The sequence below is a fragment of the Triticum aestivum genome, chromosome 5B (assembly GCF_018294505.1).
Source record: "Triticum aestivum cultivar Chinese Spring chromosome 5B, IWGSC CS RefSeq v2.1, whole genome shotgun sequence".
NCBI classification, from domain to species: domain Eukaryota; kingdom Viridiplantae; phylum Streptophyta; class Magnoliopsida; order Poales; family Poaceae; genus Triticum; species Triticum aestivum.
The window spans coordinates 343502621-343529455 of record NC_057807.1 but is presented as its reverse complement, the minus strand read 5'-3'; the positions used below and the strand labels follow the sequence as shown (position 1 = coordinate 343529455).

Below are 26835 nucleotides of genomic sequence, written 5' to 3'. Positions count from 1 at the left end.
ATCCTTGTGCCCATGACAGGTGGCCCGAGTTCGTCGGCGCCTCCCATCCCTCCAGCCTGCCTTCCCACCGGACACCTCCTGTGTCGCCCCACCTCGGTGATGAATGCAACTCCACGCGAGGCCACCAACACACACTCGCCCACCGGAAAGGAGAGATCCCAAGGACCGCCGCCAATTGCGAAGAGGCTCACCGAGGAGCCGATCTGCGCTGCCTGCCGTTGTCCAGCCGTCGAAGCCCCTGGATACCGGCCAGCCCGCCCACCAGCCAGCCACTGCTGCGTTGCATCACCACCTGCTATGGCCATGGCAGGGGCAAAGACCTGAAGCCGCGTCGACAGGCCCTAGATCTGGCCTCGACGTCGCCGACCCTGGCGACCAAGGCGCGTCCGCTACCACCGCGCCGCCCAACGCACCATCGCTGCATCGCGCGCGCCCGACACCTAGCGCGACACCCAGGCCCTGATGAGCTGCCCCCCATCTCGCCACCCGCGCGAGGGGAGGAAGAGCACCCCGCCGCCGGCAGGAATTCGCCAAGTCGCGCCCCTGGCGGCGGCGAGGGAGGGGATGAATGGAAGACGGGAGCCCCGACGGCGGCTAGGGTTAGCCTCCGGTGCGCCCGCGAGGGCGTCGCGGGAGGAAGGAGGAGGGAGGGGGTGTGATTAGATTGTAAGAGGTTGGTTAACAATTTTAATAAAATGACTTACATTTAATAAAAGATATTCGTGAGTTTTTCAAATCCTCATGAGTTTTAAGTAAAATATTTCATGTATTTTCGAAAATGAAACCCGAGAAACAAAAGCAAAAGTGTTCATGAATTTTAAAAATATTTGCGGATTCTAAAATGTACAAGATACTCTTTGTTAGAGATACGACAAGCAAATCAACTCGACGAAGAATGAAGAACAAGCCGGGGAGACGAGATTTTAACGTGAAAAACCCCTCCAACACGAAGGGGGAAAAACCACGGACGCCAGCCAGCCGAACTTCACTATATCGGGGAGGTTACAAACGCCGGGGATTTACAAATGATCAACTTATCCGGTGTGGCGGCTTACAAGAGGTATATATAACACAGGTAACCTAGGTCAATATTGATCGGGCCTCGCTCCGCTCGCTCGTCAGAAGTTAGCCGCCCTCTTTATACTTGAATTTGGAGCATAACATAATAGTCTTCATAATCGATCATCTACTTTCATATATCCAATCATGTTCAGCACACATACATTTTGCAGAAGAGAGCTACAAGCTTTCTGTTAGGCAATAAGTCATGAACAACAACATCACGTTCTTATAGCACCTTGCTAGCAACGACGATCACGACGAATCTCGCCTTCCTCTATGTCCTCTTGGAAGCTTTGTCGGTGCTGCTGCTTTCAACATTGTTTGTTTTTCTCTCCAGGCTGAAGCTTAAGTCTGTATACATGTATGCCACTGGATTTTTACGTATATTCTATCTTTGATCTTCTGTTCTGGGAAACAAGACGCAAGGACTTCGGAGTCATGATGTCTCTTTTTTCGAGGGTACGCCAATGACGTACCTTAGCTTTATAGAAGGGAGAAATATATGTACAAGAAATTACACATGTGTTAGTTAGGGTCACAAGTCGACCCAAACCAACTCTCCACGCCACTCCCTAGGTCTACTCGACTACTCTATGACCGATTGTCCTCCAAACGCTCCTGCTTTTGCCCAGGTCTTGAGGTCATCGAAGATCATGTCAACTGTATCCCATTCGTTCTTGATCATACCGTTGCCGAATACCCTCGCGTTCCTTTGCTTCCATAACGTCCAGCAGATAAGCATCACGAAAGTGTCAAAACCTTTCCGGGAATGCTTATTTATCCGTTTCCTACCTTGTGTCCACCATTGTACTATGCTAGAGTTGTTGGTAGGGCAAAGATCTGCAGTCAGCCCCATCCTGTCGATGCAACGGAACCATACTTGCCGCGAGAAGACGCATTGCATCAATATATGATCGATCGTGTCCTCCTCTTGGTCACACATGTAGCATTTTGATGTTTGGTCTTGCAAACCGTGCCTGGTTCTCCTGTCTGACGTCCACAGACGGCATTGCACCGCAAGCCACATGAAGATCTTGCATGCGAGAGGTGCCCAACACTTCCATATGGCCCCAAAGGAGTGGAACCTAGTTCCTCCCTCACAAAGCATCTTGTACGCCGAGGATGCAGTATATACTCCTGACGCATTCCAAGCCCAGATGGGGCGGTCCTCGATTTGATCATCCAGCTGGACCTCCATGAGTATCTCCCAAAGCCCGATGAACTGGGTGAGCCCCTCGGTGCAAAGGCTTCCAACAAGGTCATCCATCCACTTATGCATGTTCATCGCATCCCGCACAAGTCTTTTGTTCGCTACTTGTGTTCGCACCTTTGCCACCACCAGTGGGGCAATCTCTTTGATCGTTGCACCATGTAGCCATCGATCTTTCCAAAACAAGATTTTGTCTCCGGAGCCAACTTCCCATTTAACTAGGCTCCCAAAGGCTTGATCCACTTTTTTATCCGCGGTCAGATTTAGGCCTTGCCAAGGCCGAGACTCATCCGTGCGTCGAAGCCATTCCCATCTCAATCTTAATGCAATGCCATGTTTGGATAGGTCGTTGACCCCAAGCCCTCCCATGTGCTTAGGTCTGCATACTTTAGTCCATGAGACAACACATTTGCCCCCATTCACCGCCTCTGTCCCGGCCCAGAAGAAAGCCCTGCAGCCTTTGTCCACTCTTTCTAGAGCCCATTTCGGTGCCTCCGCAATCATGAGGTGGTGTGTAGCACGCACCCTCATAACTTGGTTAACAAGTATGAGCCTCCTAGGCCTTGTCACTAAGCCTCTTTGCCAGCCTGGCAAAATGTGTAGGGCGGTATCAACAATGGGCTGTCACTCGGATCTTTTTAGTTGTTTAATGCTTAGCTGGAGCCCTAGGTATTTGCACGGAAAAGTGTCGATCTTCCATGGCAGTGCGGACTTGACAAGCTCCTCATCCTCACTCTCAGCTCTGATCATGATCGCCGCTGATTTGGCGTAGTTTACTTTGAGCCCTGATGCTACTCCGAATATGGCGAGTATTTCCTTGACGAACGTGAGATCTTGCCATGTTGGCTTTATGAAAAGCACCACATCATCCGCATGCAGGGACAGGCGCTGCATAGGACTGCATCCATTTATGGTACTCAGCACTCTGGCCTCAGGCGCCTTGCTGATGATAGTCGTTAGTACGTCCATGGCAATAACAAAAAGTAGGGGGAAATCAAGTGCCCTTGCCTAAGACCTTTGGCATGCATGAATTTACCGCCCGCGCAGCCATTCACCAATACTCTCGAGCTAGCAGTAGTAAGTAGAGTCGCAATCCAAGCGGTCCAACGCTCCGGGAAACCTTTGGCCCTTAACACCTCAAACAGAAACGGCCACGCCAGAGAGTCGAAGGCTTTGGATATGTCAAGCTTGAGCAACACTCCCTTGGCTTTCCTCCTATGCATCGAGCGCGCCATTTGCCGAACCAAGAGGAAGTTGTCGTGTAAGCATCTACCTTTGATGAAAGCGGACTGGTTCATTTGGACAAGTTCTCCCATGCGTGGCCTTAGCCTTGCCGTCAGCAATTTGGATGATATCTTGGGCATGCTGTGCACAAGGCATATAGGTCTGAAGTCGAACACAGCGCATGCTTCCGGGGATTTCGGTTTGAGTGTGATCAAGGCTTGGTCGAGTCTTCCAAACCCCCTCCCGTTACCAAGGAAAAGTTTATGGACCGCCACTACTATATCTCCCTTTATTATCTCCCAAGCCTTTTGGAAGAATAAGCCAATGAACCCGTCCGGCCCAGGCGCCTTATCCGAAGGTAGGTCCTTAACTGCCTCCCAAATCTCATCTTCTGTGAACACGCGATCTTGTTCCGAAAGATCAATACGCGTGACGCCCAGGTCCTCCAGATCAAGGGTGAAGTCACGGGCCTTGTCCCTGCCAAGCAACTCTTTGTACGCCTTGTAGAACGCTTCCTCCTTGCCTTTTTGGTCTGCTATGATGTGTCCGTCCATGATCAAGGAGGGTATGTAATTTTTCATTTGTCTCCCATTTGCAACTAGGTGGAACAGCTATGTGTTCGCGTCTCCTTCTCTCAGCCAAGTGATTCTTGATCTTTGTCTTGCAATGGTCCTCTCTAGGGATGCCAGCCCTAGAACAAGTTGCTTAAGGGTTCTTCGAAGCCATCTCTCCTCCTCCGTTAGCGCACGACTCTCCTGGGCGCAGTCGAACCGCAAGATGACTATGTTGGCAATTGCAATTTGCAGTTTTATGTTACCAATCTCCTTTTGCCCCCATGCTGCAAGTGCTCGGGCTGTGTTGCGAAGCATGATGTCAAGGCACATGAAAGGATCGGTGATATCCGGGTCACAAACCCAAGCCTCCTGGACAACATCCAAAAACTCGTCCATCTTGATCCAAAACTTCTCAAAACGAAACCTCCGCCTGACATGTATGTGCTCATGTAGCGCAAGGTGGAGGGGGCAATGATCGGAGTACTCGGTAGATAGCGCTTGAAGCAAGCACTCTGGATGTTCAAGCTCCCAATCAACGAAGACAAAAGCTCGGTCTATCTTTGTGAGCGTGGGGGTTTCCCTTTCGTTGCTCCACGTGTACTTGCGTCCATGCAAAAATAGCTCCTTGAGCGCATTATCATCTATGAAACGCTTGAACTTCCCCATCATTCTCCTATCCAAGTTGGAGTTGCTTTTGTCCGCCGCGTGTAGTATAAGGTTAAAGTCTCCTACCACTAGCCAAGGACCTGGGCTTAGTGATCTACGCTCCGAAAGATCGTTCAAAAAATTAATCTTTTGCTCATCCTCCTGCGGCCCATAAACTACTGTAAGCCACCATGGCACTCCCTCCGTGGGTGAAACGTATCCAGTGAGACTATGGGGGTCGTTGACAAAGTTTGTCACGCGTACCCGCGTGGTGTCCCAAGCCACAAAAATACCACCTCTAGTGTCTAACGCCGGCAAATATGTGAACCCATCGTAGTTCGGCCCCATGCATTGCAAGATAACATAAGTATCCACCACCTCTAGTTTAGTTTCTAATATACATACAATCGCCGCGCGAACAGAGTCCACGAAACCTCTAAGCGCCTTCCTTTTGGCCGGATTATTTAGGCCTCGAACATTCCAGCACACTAACTCCAGAGCGTTGAACGACATCGGAGAGGATGCCTCCAACTCCGCCAGTGCGATCGTATCTACTGCGCCGGAATCGGCTCAGCCCTCCCTGTCTCCTTTGCAATGTTGAGTGGGATCGCCTTTCCGAAGATAGCTGCGATGGCCCTCAACTGTGGCTCCTGAAGTGGTGAGTCAAACACGGTACGTAGCTGACCTAGCGCGTCCTCCGAGACCGCCAGGTCATCACAGTCAAACCCCAGGGTTTTGAGGAGAACCGTTTCCGCAGCCGTGGCTTTGGTCTTCCTTGCGCCTCCGGCACAAACGGACCTGGTTGCTCGGCGTGGCGTGAATGGGTCCTGCCCAGATTTGACCCCGCGTAGCCCTTCAAACTCCTTGAGAAGTGGTGGCGCTAATTTTTTGAGGAGCCCAGCACAAAACGCCTTGATGTTTCCCAGGGCCGCCATCTCCTTGGCAGTTAAGTGCCCTTCATTTTGCAAAGGTACAATTGCACCAACGTTCGAAACGTTCCCGTCATGCAACCGCTCTTGCATGCATGCAGCACTCGTGGTCACATCCTCCTCTACAGGAATTGCCTCGGACTCCTGAGTAGTGGGACCCAGTCCTGCCTTATCACCTGGCAATCGATCCATCCCCTCCGTTGTCGCTAGCTGCAGCACATCCATCACCGGGGCCCACCCCTCTGCAGTTTTGTCTGGCAGTAGCACCAGCGAGGTATCTTGCTGTCTGGCCTTCTCTTGTAATCCCGCGTGGGATTGGGTAGCGGCTGCCCCCACGGGCATCAGATCCTGTGTCTCGTCTCCCGCGCTGGTAGAGACCGGGCTTGACTCCATCAATGCCACGACCAGATTGGCCTCGCCCATGGTTTTGTTTGTGCCCTGGGGATCAGCAGGTGTCCCTGTCTCGATTGCTCCTCCCATAATTTTGTCCGCTTCCTTGGGATCAGAGGAAATCACTTTCTCGACAGCTGGCCTTGAGCTATCTGCGCCAGCAGTTTCCTTATTGGCTCCAATCCTTATCTCTTCCTGGTCAAAAGTATCCTGATCCTGCGCTCGCACAGGGATTGGCTCATGGGTGGTCACCACAGCTGTGATGTCTGTCTCAGCTCCCAACCTCCTCCCCGGATCCTCTGTGGCCAGCTGCGGCCGCTGTACGGGTGGAGCACGTGCAACAGTGGCCACAACCTCCTGTCTCAGCCCGGCCACAGTCACCATGGGACTGCCCCCGAGCGCACATGTTGTCGCCGCCGTGCGAGAGGCCATCGGCGGGATCCTCCAATCTGATGGCCCAATGCGCCCAAGAAGTGCATGCCTGTATGAGTGACCGGGCGCACCACCAGCCGGAGCCCCACCATGGTGATCACGGACACCTCTTGTCCATGGCAGAACTCGCCACACTCCCTGACCGGAATAGCCTCCGGAGTCCTCCGGCATACCACTTTGTCCGCTGTCATCTGGACTAGGTGGTCACAACCAGTGCTCTGGGCCCTCATGATCTCGCACTCTCCCAATGTGTATGATGGTTTTGTACTCCAGCAATGCCCGGGACGTAGACGTTCGTGCGCCCGGTCCAACGTTCATCTCCGGCTCCGGTACCCAGAGGCGCTTGTCCACCGGCACCTCCTCTGGATCAACGCACCAAGCTCGCAGCTTGAAGAGAGAGAGATCCTCTCTGTTCTCAGTTTCTGGCGCCAAGCTCTCTATCAGACAAGCCGAGCCAAGAAGCTCCGCCGCCGTCTCAGTCGTCCACGCATGCGAAGGAACTCCCTCGATCATCAGGTCGACTTGTGAGCGCATGACTCTGGTAACTGCCTGCGCTTGCTTGAGCCACGGCTTGACGTACAGCTTGAAGAAGTCATGCTCGACCATGTCGGCCGTTAATGCTTTGTTGCGTAGTTCTGGTGCCGCGAACACCACAAGGAAGTCCTCGGGATGGAACTTGTGGACCAAGAACCGGTGACGAGGGATGTTCAGTTCCGCGGAAATTGCCTCGGCCGCCTCCTGGCACGACAGCGCCGGTCTGGTGCCGCCCACGTACGCCACCACAGCCAGCCTCAGCCGCTGCTCAAGGTCGTCTATCTCCTGCGTCCGGCGGAGCACGCAGATGCCGTTAGTAGCTGCGACTGCAGCTGTCGTTGCCTGCACGAACCCCATAGGTGCGGTGTTCACCGGTGAAAGTGCAATCATGCCCTTAATCATATTTTGATGTTGATGACAACACATATGCTCGGGACTAATCATGTTTATCAAGTATATCTCAGGATTATGTTCCAAAGACCGTGTGCATGGATCATGACTAGGGACAAAAGCATATAACTCAGGAATGGAGATACAAGATGTTGACTTCATTTATGGTTTGTTCTTGAGTATAGGGATCCCGCACTATTAAGAGGGGATCGATGGATCTGTGAAAAACTTGCTCAAAAGTTGCTATCTATATACCTTGCCTTCGGACGTCCGGTGTTCTACGGACGTCCGGTCCTTCCTGATTGCCCGGACGTCCGGACACTTCAGGACGTCCAACACTCCCACAACAGAAACATTTTTACGGATGTCCGGAACCCTCCGGATGTCCGACACTTTCACATCAGAAGCATTCTTACGGATGTCCGGCCCCGCTCGGACGTCTGTATCCTGTACACTGGATTGTGTGTCACGCTTTTCACAGCGGCCGGTCGTCCGATGACTGTCGGACGTCCGGAACCGTTTGGGTCTCCGGTCGTCCGATGTTCTCCGGACGTCCGACCATCCTGTACCCCCAAACGGCCACTTTTTCCCACCACCTATATATACTCCCTTCCCTTCCACGGGAGAGGGTTGACCATTCACTTTGAGCCTCACAAGAGCACTCCTCACTCTCTCTCTCATTCATCCATACTAAATCCTAGATTCCAAGTGTTCTAGGAGCATTTTGAGAGAAGTTCTCCAATCAAGTGATAGATCCACTTCTTCCCCTTCTTTGCACCAAAGGAATTCGTGACTTGAGCAAGTTTTGAGCATTTCCCCATCGTTCTTGTTACTCTTGGAGGTTGGAGACTCCTAGGCGGTAGGAGTCTTCCGGAGAGGAATCGAACTTTGTGATTACCCTCGGAAAAGTTTGTGAGGGTTTGGAGACCACCCCAAGGTCTACCACTAGTGGTTGAGAAATGCCTCCGTGGTGTTGTCTCAAAGGGAGAATAGGGTGAGCCTTCGTGGCGTTGGTGTGCCTTCGTGGTAACATCCATCCCTCTAACGGTGACTAGCTCCCCTCCAAGGGAGTGAACATCGGCTTACATCCTCATCTCCCGGAGTTGCGGTTATTCCTAACCTTAACTCTCTACTTGTGGTTACTTGTCTCTTTACACTTGCATACATTATATTGTGCTTGCTTACTTACGTGTTTGTGTTATTTGCTTAGTACCTTGTGCTCACGTGCAATTTTTAGGCTCATCTTTATATTCCGCATTATTGCCTAAAAATTGCCAAGTAATAATTAAAATTTGTAATTGTACCTATTCACCCCCCCTCTAGGTCCATCTCGATCCTTTCAATTGGTATCAGAGCCTGGTGCTCTATTCTTGTGGCTTAACCGCCGTAGAGCGAGATGAACCCAGATGGGACTCCCCTGGTTGTAGATCCTAAGGACAAAGGTGAGGCTTCTTCTGAAGTCAAGTCCTTTACGTCTCAGGATCTAGAACGGGCCCTTGCTAAGCAAAAATAGGAGCATGATGCTTCTATTGAGGCCTTGGTCCAACTGAGATTAGCCACGTTGTCCGCGGTGCTTGCACCACACTCAAGTGGTGTGAGTCCGAGCCCAACTGTGCCTATTTCATCACTTGGTCAACAACCTCCTAGCAATGAACACACCATTGTTCCTTGGCTTTATGCAAGACCTCAGGTTGAGAAACCAAGATATAACCCTCAAGGCAAACCTCCTTTACTTACTGCTACTGCCGATTTTGCATTGTGGAAAGTTGCTATGCAGGATCATCTTCGACATGGAAACGATGAGATGCTGGAGATTATGGAGTATGGCTATCATGTGGTTGATCCGAAGAACCCCACACCAAGAGAAATATATGACAAGAACCTCAATGACACGGCAATCATGTGTATAAGGAGAGGTATGGATGAAAAGCAAAGGAGACCGTTCATACACATCAAAAGTGCCAAGGAACTATGGGAAAGTATTATACGATCCAGGACTGGCACTTCTACCCTCCGGAGTGCTCAATATGAAATTGCCAAGGGGCAATTGCAAAATTTTTGTATGGAAAAAGGTAAAACCCCCAATCAACTCCTTGAGCGTCTCATGACTCTCACTGCGGATATTGAGTCATGTGAGTGTGACAAGACTCAAGATGGATTCAATATGACTAAGAGGTTTCTTGTGGATAAGTTGCTTCATTCTCTTGCTCCATATCATCATCAAATGGTGTGGGACATAAGACAACACCATACCTTCAAGGAAATGACTATAGATGACATCATATCCACCTTCCAACTATTTGAAGAGTCAAAGGCCAATGCCACAAAACATCTTGCCATGCATGGTTCCCCATCATCAAAACTCAATCTTGCATTGAAGGCCAAGCAAGTATGTGAAGATGAGCAAAGTGAAGAAGAAGAAGATGATGAGGATGAAGATGGTAATGAGATTGACTCCGATGAGGGCCCTTCGTATGAAGACATGGCTCTTTTTGTCAAGAAGTTTAGCACCAGAAAATTCAAGGGAAGATTTCAAAAGAAGAAAGTGAGAAAATGCTACAACTGTGAAGAAACCAGTCACTTCTCCAACGAGTGCCCTTATGAGAAGAGAGAAGTTAAACCAAGGTTTCCCAAGACCTTTCCCAAGAAGAAGTTACCGAATCCTTTGAACTCCAAGCTCAAGAAGAGAGATGGAATGGCAATGGTTGCTCAAGAAGAATCTGATCCGGATGATGTTAGTGGTGTTGCCGGAGTTGCTCAAGACTCTCAAAACACGTTGAGGTTAGTAAACAAGAGTGGTGAAGTGGTCACCTACAACTACATGAAAGATTACAAGGGCAACGCTCACAAGTGCCTAATGGCAAAGGCCATGGTTGAAGAAGGAGAGGACCAAAGCTCTTCTGACAAGGTCAAGGTAACTCCACGATCAAATCCTCCTCTTTTCACACCTTCTACTCCTAGTGATGAGTACCTTGATGCGGAGGATAGCTATGAGGATGATGATCTAGATGATCCTATGATTGCTAAACTTAATAAGTTCATGTGCTCCCTCAAAGGAAAGAAACTCACTATGTTTCGTATGCTTATGGAGATGGTGAGTAAGCACACCATCACCATTAAGGAACTCGAAACCCTCGTCACCGAGGAAAAGGAAAAGTGTGAAATCCTTGAGCGGAAAGTCCAATATGAGGAAGCACGAAATGATGAACTATGCTTAAAAATTGGTGCAAACATTGATGTTCACACAAATGATCTTGCCTCCTTGAAAAAGGCTATTGAGTCTTGTGAAGAGTTAATGAATGATAAAAGCAAGCTTGTGAAGTCTCATGCTTCTCTATCTAAGGATTGTGAGCTTCTATCCGTGTCCCTCAAGACTAAGGAAGGAGAGCTCACCATTCTTGGAAAGAGTTTTGAGACGCTCAAACTTACTTATTTTGAAACTTTAGCCAAGGCTTACTCTTCCCCTATTATAAATGTTGATGCTTGTGCTACTAACTCTAGTAGTGATCTAGCATCTATTCTTGAGGAAAATCGTTTTCTCAAGGCTCAAATTGAGAAAGGTCTCATGACATGTGCTCAAGGGCAAAAGAATCTTGATGAGATTTTGAGTCAACACAATGAGGTGTTTGCCAAAGAGGGACTTGGGTTTAACCCTAGCACAAGTAAGAAGAAGACGTCCTCCCAAAAGTGCACAACTCCTCTAAGCGAAACTTTTGTAAGAGAAGGGCATAAGGAGAAAGGTAAGGTTGTGAGTGGGAAGGCCACAAGGGGCATGCCCACTCTCAACAAGCCTAAAGAGTTCATGCCTCCTTCCTATGTACTTCGGAAGACTAAGGATGGAGAAGTCTTTGCAGAATTTGTTGGTCCTCGAAATGCATTCTGTTTCTATGCTATTTGGGTCCCTAAGACCCTTGTAACTAACTTGAGAGGTCCCATTGCAAAATGGGTGCCTCTAACCAAGTCCTAATTGTGTGTAGGTAAGCTTCTCCGGTGGAGTGAAATGGGTGATTGATAGTGGATGTACAAATCATATGACCGGAGATAGCAAATTGCTCTATGATTTCATGGAAGCTATTCAACCATTCATGAGCATTATGTTTGGTGGAGGTTCAAAAGGACAGGTACTCGGGTTGGGCAAGGTGGCTATCACCAATGACATGTCTCTTGCAAATGTTATGCTTGTCCAATCCCTTAAATATCACTTGCTTTCTGTTCGCTAATTGGCTTCTGTTGGTTATGATACACTCTTTGGACTAACGGATGTGAAAGTATTTAAGAGAGATACTCTCGAAGTGGCCTTTGTTGGAGAGTTGGATGGCAACCTTTACATGGTTGGTTTCTCGAGAGAGAGCACATTCCATGCAACTTGTCTAATGGCCAAGGCTGACAAGGGGTGGCTATGGCATCGCCGGCTAGCCCATGTCGGCATGAGAAATCTTCAAGATCTCTTAAAGGGAAATCACATCCTTGGACTAACCAATGTCTCTTTTGAGAAAGATCGTGTGTGTAGTGCATGCATAGCCGGGAAGCAACATCAATCAAAGCACCCACCCAAGAACATAGTATCTACTTCAAGGCCCCTAGAGCTCCTTCATGTGGATCTTTTTGGGCCTCCTTCATGGGATAGTCTTGGTGGGAAAAAGTATGGGCTTGTCATTGTTGATGATTACTCAAGATATACATGGGTGTTCTTCCTCAAGTCCAAGGACGAAACGAAGATCACCTTCATTGATTTTGCCAAGCAAGCCCAATGCAAGTTTGACAGAGAAATCTAAGCAATAAGGAGTGACAATGGCTCTGAGTTCAAGAACTATACCTTGGAAGAATTTCTTAGTGATGAAGGGATTGAGCATCAATATTCAGCTCCATACACTCCTCAGCAAAATGGTGTAGCCGAACCGAAGAACCATACACTTGTACAATTGGCAAGGTCCATGTTGGATCAATACAAGTCACCACATAGTTTTTGGGCTGAAGCTGTCAATACCGCATGCCATGCATCAAACCGACTCTTCCTCCGCACTATATTGGAAAAGACTCCATATGAGCTTCTAACTGGAAACAAGCCAAATGTCAAGTACTTTCGTGTATTTGGGTGCAAATGTTTCATTCTCAACAAAAGAGAACGGTTAGGAAAATTTCAATCCAAAACAATTGAGGGTATATTTGTTGGTTATGGATCAAACTCTCACGCCTATAGAGTCTACAACAAATCCAATGGATGTGTTGTAGAAACTTGTGACGTGGTGTTTGATGAATTTAATGGCTCCCATGGGGAGCAAGTTGATCTAAGTGATGTAGGTGAAGAAGATTCATCTCGAGACATTTTGAACATGGGTGTTGGTGCACTTCTTCCTATGGAACAAGAACCTCATGATGATGAAGAAGAATATGGAGGTCTCACACATCATCAAACTACCTCAACATCCATACCAACACAAGTTCCTATTGTTCAACCTATACCCTTAGCCCATGTTGATGAGGTTGATCAAGTCTCACTTAATGATAACCATCAAGAACAAGATCATCATCAAGAGCAAGAACAAGAAAGTCCAATCATGGATGACGAACCTCAACAACTGCAACATGAACAAGAAGATTTTCCTCCACACATGAATGATCCATATGTTGAAGATGTGGATGATGGACATGAAGTTAAACCTCGTGAAACCCTCACCTCCATCATGCCTCAAGTGGCCGATCGTGTTGATGTTGAAAAAATCCTCACCGGCATCTCGGAAGGTAGAGTCACTCGTAAACATTTGACAAACTTTTGTGCTCACTTCTCGTTTGTGTCTAGTATTGAACCACTCAAGGTACAAGAGGCTTTGATGGACAATGATTGGCTTGTTGCTATGCAAGAAGAGTTGAACAGTTTTGAACGCAACCAAGTGTGGTCACTAGTCAAGAGGCCGTCCACCGAGCATAACGTCATTGGAACAAAATGGATTTTCAAGAATAAGCAAGATGAAAATGGTGTCATCATCCGAAACAAGGCAAGGTTAGTGGCACAAGGGTACTCACAAGTTGAAGGTTTGGACTTTGGTGAGACCTTTGCCCCCGTTGCCCGTCTTGAATCCATTCGCATTTTACTTGCTTATGCCGCTTTCAATGGTTTTACATTACATCAAATGGATGTGAAGAGTGCATTCCTTAACGGTCCTCTACAAGAAGAAGTATATGTGTCACAACCACCCGGGTTCGTTGACCCCTTTCACAAAGACTATGTGTATAAACTTCATAAGGCTTTGTATGGCCTCAAACAAGCACCTCGTGCTTGGTATGATCATTTGAAGAAGTTTTTACTCGATGATGGTTTTGTGAGAGGGGTGATCGATCCCACTCTTTTTACTAAGAGGGACAAGGGTGATTTGATTCTATGCCAAATCTATGTAGATGACATCATTTTTGGTTCTCCTAACATTCATTTGTGCAAGAAGTTTGCGGATTCCATGACCAAGAATTTTGAAATGTCACTCAATATGGATTTGAAGTTCTTTCTCGGATTTCAAATTCAACAATTTCAAGAAGGAATTTTCTTATCTCAAGCAAAGTACCTCAAGGATATTCTAGAAAATTTTGGTATGTCTGACGCTAGTCCATGCAAGACACCCATGCCAACCAAAATCACTCTCACTGAAGACAAAAATGGTACTCCTTTCGACCCATCTACTTACCGCTCTATGATTGGTTCCTTGCTTTATCTTTGTGCATCTAGACCAGACACCATGTTCAGTGTATGCATGTGTGCTAGATTTCAAGCTTTCCCTAAGGAAAGTCATCATAAGGTGGTTAAGCATATTCTTAGATACCTTGTTCACACCCCAAAGTTGGGCCTCTGGTACCCCAAGGATGCTAAGTTTGATCTCATTGGGTACACGGATGCGGATTGGGCTGGAGACAAAGTGGATCGTAAGTCCACATCCGGTGGATGTCAGTTTCTTGGACGATCCTTGGTGAGTTGGTCCTCGAAGAAACAAAATTGTATTGCTCTCTCTACCGCAGAAGCTGAATACATTGCTGCTGCTAGTTGTGCAACTCAGTTGTTATGGATGAGGCAAACTTTGAAGGATTACGGTATCACCTATAGAAATGTGCCTCTTCTGTGTGATAATGAAAGTGCCATTAGTATTGCTGAGAACCCCAAAGATCATCTCCGCACCAAACACATTGATATTAGGTATCATTTCTTGAGAGATCATGTTGAAAAGGGTGATATTCACATTGATCACATTGGTACAGATTTTCAACTAGCAGATATCTTCACCAAACCTCTAGATGAAGCAAGGTTCTGTCAACTTAGGCGTGAACTTGGTATCTTGGAGCTTGACAACATTATGTGAAATCTAGTACCAAGTCATGCATGAATCTAATGTCTTGTCATGATGTAGGCATATACTTAGGGGGAGACATTCAATTCATGAATGTTCTCGCCCTACTCAATGCATAAAATGAACCAACACTCTCAAAGTATCCATGGGTCTAGACCTATGGTGCTTTAACATGATGGAGTAGTGACTATGCACTTAAAGTTCAAGTCTTTCATGTCATGTCATGTCTACTCAGACATTGTGGCATTAGCCACCACTTGTAGACTAGGGCTATGATTGAGTAAGGTAGGATCTGAGTTACTACATAAACAAGTTTTACTGTGAGAAAATGCCTTTTCTCCTCATCATGATCAGCGCCTGCATTCTTGCCTCCTGTCCAAACTTCTGGCGTCGGACGTCCGTAGGTTCCGGACGTCCGTGTGGTATTTCACTGCCGGACGTCCGTAAGCTTCCGGACGTCCGTATATTCTGCTCTGATTACATTCGTCCGGTCGTCCGGCCTCTTCGGACGTCCGTAAAATCCACTCTGGTTCCCTTATGTTGGCCTAGACAATGAAGCTCCGGACGTCCGGAAGACTCCGGACGTCCGTAAAAACCTTTCTGTTACAATCTGCCTGGTCGTCCGAAGTTGTCGGACATCCGTCGAATCAACTCTGTTATCCTCTATTTGCTGATGGTCCAGGCTCCGGTCGTCCGGCCATTCCCGGACGTCCGGACGCATATATGCCTCCGGTCGTCCGTAGGCTCCGGGCATCCGTACGTTTTTACTGGGGTCTATATATACCGCGCCGTAGGTTTTGGTCAACCAACCCCATCCTCTCCACTTGGTTCGCCACCGCCGCCGCTCCTGTCGAGCGTCCACTCCCCGCAGCCGCCGCCGCTAGTTTTCCTTCTCACGCTACCCATCCTCCTTCCAGTGATGCCCCCTTTGGGCGCATTGCTCGTTTTCTTGGGAAGGCTCATTCAGCCATGATGAAGATGTTCACCTACCATTGCTCCCAACACCACGATGTGGTCACTCGCATGGTCACTTCCAAGAACGCTCTGAAGGCTCGTCTGAGAGACTCAGGCGTATATGATGTGAGTGACGATGAGCGTCTTCCTGCTGATCCCCCTTCTGATTTTGGTTTTCCCTCCGGTCCTGAGTGGGCTGATTTCTTCGACGAGGCTGGTGGCAGTGGTGTTCATGATGATGATGATGAGGATGATCTTTAATACTGTCATGTCATTCCCCCTAGTTCTTTTCTTTGGATACTTGATGCCAAAGGGGGAGTAGGCTCCATATGCATTACTCTAGCTCATTATGTAATCGAACCTATGTTATGAGTAGTTTGTTGAACTATGTTATGAGTTGTTGAACTATGTTATGAGCTATGTTATAAGTTTGTTGGTTATGAGTTTGTTGAATCTGAGATTTGGTGAATCTATATGAAGTGTAACTCTTGATTATCGTGGCATCAGTTTGAGGGGGAGCCCTCATCATTTTTGTTTTTAGTTGTATCTGTGGTATCACTTTGAGGGGGAGCTCGCTCGCTACTTATTCTTATTATGGTTATTGAGCTCCACAACAAATACTTCCGATTACTATTATGAGTATGCATATGAGTTGTCATCAACTACCAAAAAGGGGGAGATTGAAAGTGCAATCATGCCCTTAATCATATTTTGATGTTGATGACAACACATATGCTCGGGACTAATCATGTTTATCAAGTATATCTCAGGATTATGTTCCAAAGACCGTGTGCATGGATCATGACTAGGGACACAAGCATATAACTCAGGAATGGAGATACAAGATGTTGACTTCATTTATGGTTTGTTCTTGAGTATAGGGATCCCGCACTATTAAGAGGGGATCGATGGATCTGTGAAAAACTTGCTCAAAAGTTGCTATCTATATACCTTGCCTTCAGATGTCCGGTGTTCTACGGACGTCCGGTCCTTCCTGATTGCCCGGACGTCCGGACACTTCTGGACGTCCGACACTCCCACAACAGAAACATTTTTACGGATGTCCGGAACCCTCCGGACGTCCGACACTTTCACATTAGAAGCATTCTTACGGATGTCCGGCCCCGCTCGGACGTCCGTATCCTGTACACTGGATTGTGTGTCACGCTTTTCACAGCGGCCGGTCGTTCGATGACTGTCGGACGTCCGGACCCGTTTGGGTCTCCGGTCATCCGACGTTCTCCGGACGTCCGGCCATCCTGTACCCCCAAACGGCCACTTTTTCTCACCACCTATATATACTCCCTTCCCTTCCATGGGAGAGGGTTGACCATTCACTTTGAGCCTCACAAGAACACTCCTCACTCTCTCTCTCATTCATCCATACTAAATCCTAGATTCCAAGTGTTCTAGGAGCATTTTGAGAGAAGTTCTCCAATCAAGTGATAGATCCACTTCTTCCCCTTCTTTGCACCAAAGGAATTCGTGACTTGAGCAAGTTTTGAGCATTTCCCCATCGTTCTTGTTACTCTTGGAGGTTGGAGACTCCTAGGCGGTAGGAGTCTTCCGGAGAGGAATCGAACTTTGTGATTACCCTCGGAAAAGTTTGTGAGGGTTTGGAGACCACCCCAAGGTCTACCACTAGTGGTTGAGAACGCCTCCGTGGTGTTGTCTCAAAGGGAGAATAGGGTGAGCCTTCGTGGCGTTGGTGTGCCTTCGTGGTAACATCCATCCCTCTAACGGTGACTAGCTCCCCTCCAAGGGAGTGAACATCGGCTTACATCCTCGTCTCCCGGAGTTGCGGTTATTCCTAACCTTAACTCTCTACTTGTGGTTACTTGTCTCTTTACACTTGCATACATTATATTGTGCTTGCTTACTTACGTGTTTGTGTTATTTGCTTAGTACCTTGTGCTCACGTGCAATTGTTAGGCTCATCTTTATATTCCGCATTATTGCCTAAAAATTGCCAAGTAATAATTAAAATTTGTAATTGTACCTATTCACCCCCCTCTAGGTCTATCTCGATCCTTTCAACCGGCACTGGCGAGGTCCTCTCCAGCGGAGGGGACTGCCTAGTCGCCGACGACAGCCTGTGCGCAAGTCCGGCCTGCATCAGCTGCTGCGAAGACCGCGCTACCTTGGCAACCGCGTCTCACCGGAGTTCTTCCTCCGACCTTGGACTCCTCGGTCGCTTGCACTCCGTGGAGATGTGGCCCTCCAGGGCGCACCGGATGCGGAGCGGGGGAAATTCGCAGTCATCTCTCCTGTGTCCCTCCCGAAAGCACTTGAAGCAAAGGCCGAACAAGTCAGCCGGGATCTCCCTCCTCTCCGGCGACGCGGCTGGTGAGCGCGACCTGGATCCTCCCGCCGCCGCCATCTTCTGGAAAGCCTTCCTCTTGCGCCATAGAGCCTTGCGCGAAGGTCCCGGCTTGCGCCATGGAACGGCAGATCCGGCAGCCGGCCCAGGGTTGGCGCCAGCCGGTGCACCTCCAGCACCGTTCGAACCTCCCTCAGATCCAGACGAGCCCGACAGCCCAAGCCCGGAGACGATAGGCTGGGGCCTGGAGGACACCGACGCCGGGCTCGCAGGTCCATCAGCCATGCCGAACGCGAGTGGGAGCGAGGGATTTTGCGGGGAGGCCGGGGGGCGCCGGGGCCCTGGTGGCCGCCGGCGAGGTGTAGGTGGACGCCGGGGCCGGGGTGGCCTCCGGCGGGTGAGGGTGGACGCCGGGGCCGGAGCAGCCGCCGGCGGTGGGTGTGGTTCGCTAGAGTCTAGCACTCGCTGAGCAGTTATTCTCTTGGTCTAGAACAGAGGCAAAGACGCACATGCTCGGGGGCTTGCGAGACGGGCGATGGCCGGCTGGCGGCGCGCGAGATCGGAGGACGGCCGCCGTGGAGTCATGATGTCTCACCATGTGGCAATTGTTGTTCTGATTGTTGTGTCCTATATTTGCAGGTATGCAGATGAGTGTAATCGCCCTTGTATACCATAACAATATACAGCATAGTCAAACTTGAAGTTGTTGCTACTTCCAAACAGATTATCTCGTCCTGGCTCGGTCATTTTACCCCTCCATGATGCAAGTGATATATTCCTAGAGATCGGAAAGATGGCCAAGTACAGTAGCTGTGAGTGGCTAGCTGTTGTAGCATTTCTACTTTTTGTGGCTCCGTGGATCCTTCTTTGGCTAATAGTGTTTCCTTTCTGGATTCTAAGAAGCACAAGGTAACATTCTTGGTTGTTCTGGCATGTGGTGCTACTTTACCTGATTAGGAAGCAGCATTACTCTACTTAGTTTTTTTAGAGCATTTGTTGATCAATTCAATGGTCTTGTGTCTTTTTCAGTTATGAAATAGCTATGATCCTGGACAAGGAGAACAAAAAAATCTACAGAACCTCATACTACTATCTTTTCAACACTCTCTTGTTTTCACTTCTAGTCTTTCACATATATTGGTGGGTACTGATTTACCGGATGCTTGTCAAACAAATTCAGTCTAGAGGTCATGTTGGTGAGGATGTTCGATCCGGTCAGTGATTCTTTTCTTGCTCATTTCCTTGGTGTTAGATTTATTTTCTTTCTCGGCAGCATACTCTTATGGATTTGTTATAAGCTACCCCTGCTATTAAACAGATTCTGAAGGCGAAAACAACCATGAAGATTAAGCTGAAGGTTGTTGGATGCTTAACTGAAGAACTGTATAGTTCGCAGTTGGGAATGAGAATGGTGCAAGCGGGTTGTATAAAGAATGAGAATGTCAAGGAGGAGCTAGTTAGCATATCCATTAGTAGGAAATTCAGGCACAAAACGAAAACTGAAAAGGCTCGAATCTCGGTGCCACTGGAACAAGCCTCCTTTTTTTTGAAACAAGGAACAAACCTCCTTGATATGTATCTTTTTTGTATATTGAACGTATAAGGTGATGCTATCATTCAGGGTCTTGAGGCATCAATCATACATCGTGATATTAATCTCCATATGTATGTGAAGATGTCTTTTCAGAAATACTGAGCCTCCGAGTTATAAAAACTCTCTTTTATATATGTGGCTTGATTGAAATTTCGTGGTCCTATTCTCAATTTTTTTCTAAATTTATTGGTCCTTATATGTCATTATTATATATGCTTGCGGTTCATGTTAAATATTCAATATGATTGATATTAGAAATGGACATATCTGTTAAACATGTGTACAAAGAAGATATCACTAATTTAATTGATACTCAGTGTAATTGATCATGTACTTTCGTATATCCAATCATGTTCAGCACACATACAATCTACAAAAGAGAGCTACAAGTTTTGTGTGAGGCATCAAGCCATCAGCAACAGCATCACTTGTTATAGGACCTTGCTAGCAACGACGATCACGACCGAATCTCGCCTTCCTCTAAATCCTCGTGGAAGCTTTGACGGCGTTGCTGCTTCCAGTCTTCGTCAACCTTGAGGTAGAGCCCAATCTGCCGCAACAAGTTGCTGGGCTTCGCCGTGTTGTACTCATCAATGCCGAGCCTCTTCAGATCCTCTCGGTGTAGGGTATCGTCGGGCATTGCCGTCTTCTCCATGTGGAGCAGCTCCTGACGGGCCTTCTCCCTCGCCCGGGACGTGGCCTCCTTTCGCTGCCTTTCCAGAGCACGGGCGAGCTGCTCACATGTTGGAGGCGTGATGGCCGGTGCTGGACTGTCGACGATCTCGTCAGAATCAGAATCTGAGTCACTGCCGCCGGAGTGCTCTGAACCCGAGTCGCTGCTGCCGGAATCAGTGTCTGAATCGCTGTCGCTGGAATCAGTATCTGAACTGCTGCTGCTGCTGCTGGAGCTTGGGCTGCCGCTGGCTGTTTCATCTTCGACGAGCAGCAGAGGTGCCGGCACGATCGGTAATGGGGAGACGCCACCGCAGATGTCAACTTCTTCCTCCTCTTCCTCTTCGGCCATCACCTCAGGGCCGTCTTGGTGGCGTTCTTGCAGCAGAGGTTGCGGCACGATCACCAAGGGGGAGACGCCGCCACAGATGTCAACTTCTTCGTCCTCCTCTTCGTTCATCGCCTCAGGGCCGTCTTGGTGGCGTTCTTGGGGCGACGGATTCGCCGACCTCCTCTCTCGAGCGAACTTGTCAACCTGCTCCTGTAACTCGACAGCAGCAGCGTCGTCCAACGCGTGGAGGTCCATCTCGATTTCGCCGGGGCGGGTGGCGCAGCTGTGCTTCTGCAAGAGCTGGACGATGTGATCGGGGATTTCCGCAACGAACAGCTCCAGGTCTTCCGCGAGCATCTCCCTCTCAGAGGCCGTCATCTTCTTCTTCGTTGGCGCCTTCTTGCGATTGATCACAGGAACGGGAGGAGACGCCTTCCTCTTCTTGGCCGGCGGCTCCTCGGCCAAGAACCCTGGACGACTCTCCTTAACGCGGGGAGCCAACGGGGACGAGGCGGGAATTAGCACGGCGGCCGCCTTGTGGAGGAGGCCACGGACGGCGACGAGCTCTGCTTGGAACCGCTGCCGAAGGATCTGCATCTCCCTCGCGCGCTTCTGGCCGGACATGATGTCGATCTTGGCGGCAAACGGCTGGCCTGTCACGGAGCCGTGCTTCCTGGTGAGCTCCCCGCCGTAGGGGTAGGCAATCTCCATGGGAAGGGAACAGGGGACGCCGGTCGCTTCGCTGGGTAAGGGCTGGTGATTGGTGAAGGAGACGATGGGGAAGATCGGAAGTGCGAGAAGAGAAGTCAGAGCGAGGCGAGGGCAAAGGCAGCAGGTTGGCTGCCTTCCCTTTTATTGATGAGCTCAGGCCGATTCCAAACCGTGGATGCGTATGTGATGTGATCCGTGAGAAAATCGGATTTGCTTGCGTGCATTTGAAGCTTCGCGCCAAAGCTTAATTAAGCATGAATTGAGAGTTTGAGACCCTCGCCGGGCAACACTGCAACTCTTTCCTTTCCCGGCTCCTAATCCAACTCGAAGCAACCGTCTGCTTCTTCCACCTCCCTCGCCGCTGCACCGCACGCCCCAGCCACCGTGGTGTTCAGCCGGCGACGAAGGCCCACCTGAGCCGCGGCTGCCAATTTGCGCCGCCCCTGCTTACCTGCGCGCACCTCGACGGGCGGCGGCTCCACGGCTGACGGCGCGCTGTATTCCGCCACTCCGTCCTCTTCTGCTGTTGCCGTCTTCCTCTGACTCTGCTGCTTCTGTTAGTGGTGGTGCAGCTCCCGATCTTCGTACAGGCAGCCCCCGATCTTCTACTTCTTCGTCCAGACGACTCCGGCTCTGCTACTCGTGAAAGGTACCGGCGCCCCTGCCCTGAAATCCTTGTCATATGGCCAAATTGATGTGGAACTGATGTTAATTACAGCATCATGGCAGCATCATTGTATAGTGAATTTACTCTGTAATGAAATTATTCTCTATAGTGACTGTATATTGTCCCAGTGATGCATCCCCAAGTTTCAGAAATTTACCGATGCATTATCTATTGTCCCTGTTGAAATTCTGGCCTATCCGATACCATGGCACCATGCACAATTTTGTATCAAAACCCTTGTGAGCGCTTGCAGAAGACTAGTTCTGAATTTTGGGACATATTGCAGCGGAGGGCGTCGATATGGAACCTGAAAAATTGTAGCAGCACAACAAATTTGTGACAGGTGATGCATGTTAGTGCAAGTTCAGCGCTAGATGGGTTCAGTACTTGTAAAGTGTTGCCAAATTTGGGCGCACTCACAGAGGCTGGGATAGCAGGGTTGTTTCGACACTGGATCTTCTTCCACTGGTGGGGGCACCTGACCATATATCATTTCGCAGCTCATGTCTTCAAAGTCTGAGATGTTGTTGGGTCAGTGAGCAAGATAATTATTAGCCAGGGCTGACTGAGTTTCAGTTGGAAAAGGCAGGAAACTCAGTCTAGAGAAAGCATGTACTATTTCAGAGAACAAATTCGTAGTTCATTTCATTTTGTTGGCCTGCATTAGCTAAGCATCAAGTGGACTTAACTGTTTTAGACAGTTTCAGTTAACTGTTTTATGTTTGCTGAAGAGGTTCACCTATAGTTTCAAAAATTATATATGCAATAATTTACAAGGAGCAAGTGATGTAGAGCAAAAATTCAGCAAATGATGTATAGTTTCAAAAATTCAGCGAAACTGAACCTACCCTATTGCTTCATGTAGCAAAGGCGGCAATGCAAGCAAGATCATGCTTGGTAACAATGGGAGAACAGGAAGATTCTTGAACACAAATTACTAGTCTGAACCATGCCAACTAAACTGTCTTCTCTTCTCTTGTCAGCCAACCACTAGCAATGATACTTAGCATATTTGAAATTTCCGCAATGTTGAATGGGAAGCTAATACCAAAATTGTGTGCATTTAATCCTTACACTGAGTACTCAATTTCAAATTCATGTTACTGAAATTTTCTCAACATGTTAAAATTGTCATGCTACTGAATGCTACAGAAATGCCAGGGAACACAAAAATGCTAGGGCACACAGCATTTAGAGTACTCTGAAATTCAGTTCTGAAAAAAATTGTTAGATAGTGGCTACACTAATCTAGAGTAGTATCCTAATCTGATGGAGTACTCCATTTAAAACTCCTAATCTAGAGCAATATCCTAAAATCATTCCTGGAATTGCTGGAGTATAAATCATTAATCATTGATCATTGATGTCTGAGTATAAATCATGAAGAGTAATATCCATGTAACTGTACCTGCAAGCTCCAAAACAAATTCAGCATTTCAATAACATTTCGCTACCTTCTGAACCCACATAGGCTGCAGGTAAAACAAGTTCCAGAACTTCTTCCCTGATCCATCACAAACAAAAGCAGATATGATAAGAAACTGGAGTGCCTAGAGGGCAGGGTGCAGAACTAAAATGTGAGTTGAGGAATCTGTCACTAGATGATGCAAAATTAGTTACCGCTCTTGGTGTAGTTAATTAGCTGGACGGTGACCTCCTTCTGCTCCCTGATGGTCACCCTGGTCTTGTCAACAGTAGGAAAGGCAACAAAAGGATGCCTCATGACAAGTTTGCCAAGCACGGGGGCAGTATCTACACACAACATGACAAGTTTAGCAAGGTAGTTAACTATGCTGAAGGCATATTTCAAATGCAGTCTTCAGACTATTGCCATGTGGTGGTTGGCCTCCGACCCCTGAAGAAATCTGCAAGCACCAGCAAAATCAAACCCACATTACATCACCTAAGAGACTGACAAGAACACATGGGAAACTAAAGCAGAAGAAACATGGGAAAAACTAGCATAGCAAAAAATCACCCATGGCAAAGGAGAAGCGGCTGTTGCAACGCCGACCACGCATGCGATACAGGGCTTCCGGCGCAGCATGGCGGCGTGCGCGCCGACGCCAAAGGTGACCTCCTTCGCCGCATACTCGCGCGGCCACTGCTGCTGCTCGCTCCTGCCGCCGCCGCGGGCGAGCTGCTACCGCAGCACCGAGGAGGAGGAGGACCCGGAAACGGCAGCCGCCGCCATGGCGCCGAGGATGAGGGTTTGGAGAGAATCGAACTCAGAGAAGGCCGCCGCCGTCAGAAGAAAAATCGAGCCTTCTCCTCGCCTTGGATCACCATGAGGAAGGGGGAGGGGACAAGGAGAGGGAACCTGCGGGGGAGGCGTCGGGCGGAGGAGCTTCGGCTACGCGCGGGGGAGCCGAGCAGGGGAGCTCCGGTGTGGGAGAGGAGCGGGGGAGACGACAGGGAGTTAGGGGCTTGTCGGGAATTCGCTTGGGTTTTTTTTTCTGAAAAAAAGACCATGGGACAATCTTTATCGAACAAAGAGAGTATTTAGAAACGGAGAAAGTATATTTGAATTCTTTGCAACAATGTTGGACTTCTGACCGTCTTGCGGCAAGAGGGTTGCCGCACCAGCCGTGTTGCCCGGTATGCTTGCAAGAACCGGTATGTTTGGTTTGATGTGCTAGAAGTTAAAGGTTGGGAAAACTTCACACCAACGACTCAAGCTACAATAGTGGTTTGGTGGACGGTGGCAAGCGAGGTGTTGCAGGAGGTAGCAAGGAGGGAGGTGAACGCCCTAATCATCCTAGTCTTGCATTCCATCTAGAAGGAGAGGAATCGTAGAGTGTTCGACAACGTGGCTATGACTAGGAACGGTCTGGCGTCGCTTATCTGGGATGAGTGGAGCGTGTGGTAGTTCGTGTTGCGGCACAAACTAGCTGGGCGTGGTACGGTTGGATTTAGGGAGTAGTAAACTTGCAATGTAACCGGTGGTATGTGGTGCCTGGGGAGTGGGGTCCTCATAGGTCTCGGGTGCGCCGTTGTAAAGTTTCAAGTTTTTCTCTCATAATAACTCGACGCGCAAGTCTCATGCGCATACCATTTTTTCTTCTTTGCAACAATGAGCTCTCCTTTCTTGTAGATTGATGCGATTCTGTGATTCTGTTCAAGATAGAGCTTCATAGCTTGCTCAAAACATTTGGAGGTGGGTAGCCTTGGATCTGACAGCAAGACGATTGTGGGAAGGCTCTTAGAAGCAAAAGCAAGAAGAATGGCGCCACAGAAAAGACGTCTGCAATTGCTTGATTGATGGTTTGGGTTGTCCTTATGGCATGGCCTGCCTTTTTGGATTTGGCAGTGTATGTGGTCTTCGGCCGAGGTTCTCTCGTTGGGGGTTTCTTTGCGTTGTGGAAATATGGGGGTGGTGCTCATTGCATGTTGGGTATGGTTGTCAGATTGACCGTGTGCTTACTGGGTTGCATGCTCTATGAGTAGCCCGCGTGTGGTTTGTTTGTATCAGTTTTCGTTCGGTTTTCTTTTAATTAAGTAGGCAAATATCTTCAGCTTTAATTAATCGGTGATGCAAATCTTTTGCCTTCGTTTAAAAAAAACTTTTCTTTCTTGTCATGGATAACAACTCCATTGGTTCCTTTTAGATGGTCTTGAATCAAAAGAAGCATCAAAGTTAGGCCGTGTTTGATTACTTTCTGAGCAAGGCCTAGTTGGAACGAGGAAAAACGAGTCAGGCTGAGCATGGCTTGGCTAAGAAAAAAGAGGCAAAAAACGATGTTGTCAAGTAGTTTCGTTGCGTGCATACGGGTCTTGCCATCATGAAAGAAATTTTCACACGGTGTTTGGTTGCATAAATTCATGGTGATTAGGAGTTAACAACTACACTTAACAGGGAGATTACAATACATGTGCTTCGGACGCAAACGAAACGACTATGGCAGAGGGAACCGCGGGCACATCCACTGGTCGGCACCAACACTACTGCCAATGCTGGTGTACCAGCAGCCGCCCGCCATCGCTATTAACGAGGCCAGGCACAAGGACGGCACAACGAAAATGGCGGCCGCCGCGAGAAGCAAGACAACTGATACATACATTTTGCATCATGTTTTTCTACTGTTATTTATGATGTTTTTATGCATAATAATGCTTTTTGGAGTAATTCTAATGCCATTTCTCTCATAATATGCAAGGTACACACAAAGAGGGAGAATTCCGGCAGCTGGAAATCTGGACCTGAAAAAGCTACGTCGGGCTACCTATTCTGCACAACTCCAAACAAGCTAAAACTTTATGGAGAATTTTTATGAAATATATGATGAATATTGGAGCAAATAAGTACCATAGGGGGCCCACAAGGTGTGCACAACCCACCAGGGCGCGCCTGGGCACAACCCACCTGGGCGCGCCAGGGAGCCCGGGCGCGCCCTGGTGGGTTGTGCTCACCCAGGCCCACCTCCAGTGCCCATCTTCTGGTATATAGGTCATTTTTACCTAGAAAAAATAAGGAGAGGACTTTCGGGACGGGGCGCCACGGTCTCGAGGTGAAACTTGGGCAGGAGCACTTTTGCCCTCCGGTGGCGCGATTCCGTCGGGGGAACTTCCCACCCAGAGGGGGAAATCATCGTCATCATCATCACCAACAACTATTCCATCTTGGGGAGGGCAATCTCCAGCAACATCTTCAACATCACCATCTCATCTAAAACCCTAGTTCATCTCTTGTGTTCAATCTTGTTACCGGAACTATAGATTGGTGCTTGTGGGTGACTGTCGGTGTCAAAACCGGCGGATCTCGGGTAGGGGGTCCTGAATTGTGCGTCTAGGCGGATGGTAACAGGAGACAAGGAACACGATGTTTTACCCAGGTTCGGGCCCTCTTGATGGAGGTAAAACCCTACGTCCTACTTGATTAATATTG

General features: G+C 48.6%; 2 protein-coding genes across 6 annotated transcripts; one reads left to right on the top strand and one right to left on the bottom strand.

The window, feature by feature from the left end:
• The first annotated feature begins 18334 nt into the window (after window positions 1-18334).
• On the top strand, window positions 18335-19732 carry LOC123111772 (ASC1-like protein 1). The gene is made up of 4 exons (XM_044532635.1): window positions 18335-18614; window positions 18699-18884; window positions 19005-19189; window positions 19294-19732. Exons 1-4 carry the CDS (start codon window positions 18511-18513, stop codon window positions 19323-19325), a joined length of 507 nt encoding a protein of 168 aa, XP_044388570.1. The 5' UTR covers window positions 18335-18510; the 3' UTR covers window positions 19326-19732.
• Window positions 19733-19870: 138 nt separating this feature from the next.
• LOC123111771 (transcription factor GTE10) lies at window positions 19871-24394 on the bottom strand. 5 transcript variants are annotated; one of them, XM_044532631.1, is made up of 7 exons: window positions 23929-24394; window positions 23776-23815; window positions 23571-23702; window positions 23359-23454; window positions 22371-22466; window positions 22108-22257; window positions 19871-21949 (listed from the first exon to the last, which is right to left on the bottom strand). In XM_044532631.1, the coding sequence occupies exon 7, from the start codon at window positions 21281-21283 to the stop codon at window positions 20027-20029; it is 1257 nt and encodes a 418-aa protein (XP_044388566.1). In that variant the 5' UTR covers window positions 21284-21949; window positions 22108-22257; window positions 22371-22466; window positions 23359-23454; window positions 23571-23702; window positions 23776-23815; window positions 23929-24394; the 3' UTR covers window positions 19871-20026. The 5 variants fall into 5 exon arrangements, with proteins under 5 accessions (XP_044388566.1, XP_044388567.1, XP_044388565.1 ...); XM_044532632.1 differs by having other exon boundaries at window positions 19871-21957; window positions 23571-23815; XM_044532630.1 differs by having other exon boundaries at window positions 23571-23815.
• Window positions 24395-26835: the final 2441 nt, after the last annotated feature.

Excerpts from the sequence above, each read along its gene's own strand:
- LOC123111771 (XM_044532632.1), bottom strand. The coding sequence starts at position 21,283 with ATGGAGATTGCCTACCCCTACGGCGGGGAGCTCACCAGGAAGCACGGC.
- LOC123111772 (XM_044532635.1), top strand. The coding sequence starts at position 18,511 with ATGGCCGGCTGGCGGCGCGCGAGATCGGAGGACGGCCGCCGTGGAGTC. Across the intron at positions 18,615-18,698 it reads GTTGTGTCCTATATTTGCAG|ATTATCTCGTCCTGGCTCGG; the intron begins GTATGCAGATGA and ends ACTTCCAAACAG. Across the intron at positions 18,885-19,004 it reads TGGATTCTAAGAAGCACAAG|TTATGAAATAGCTATGATCC; the intron begins GTAACATTCTTG and ends TGTCTTTTTCAG.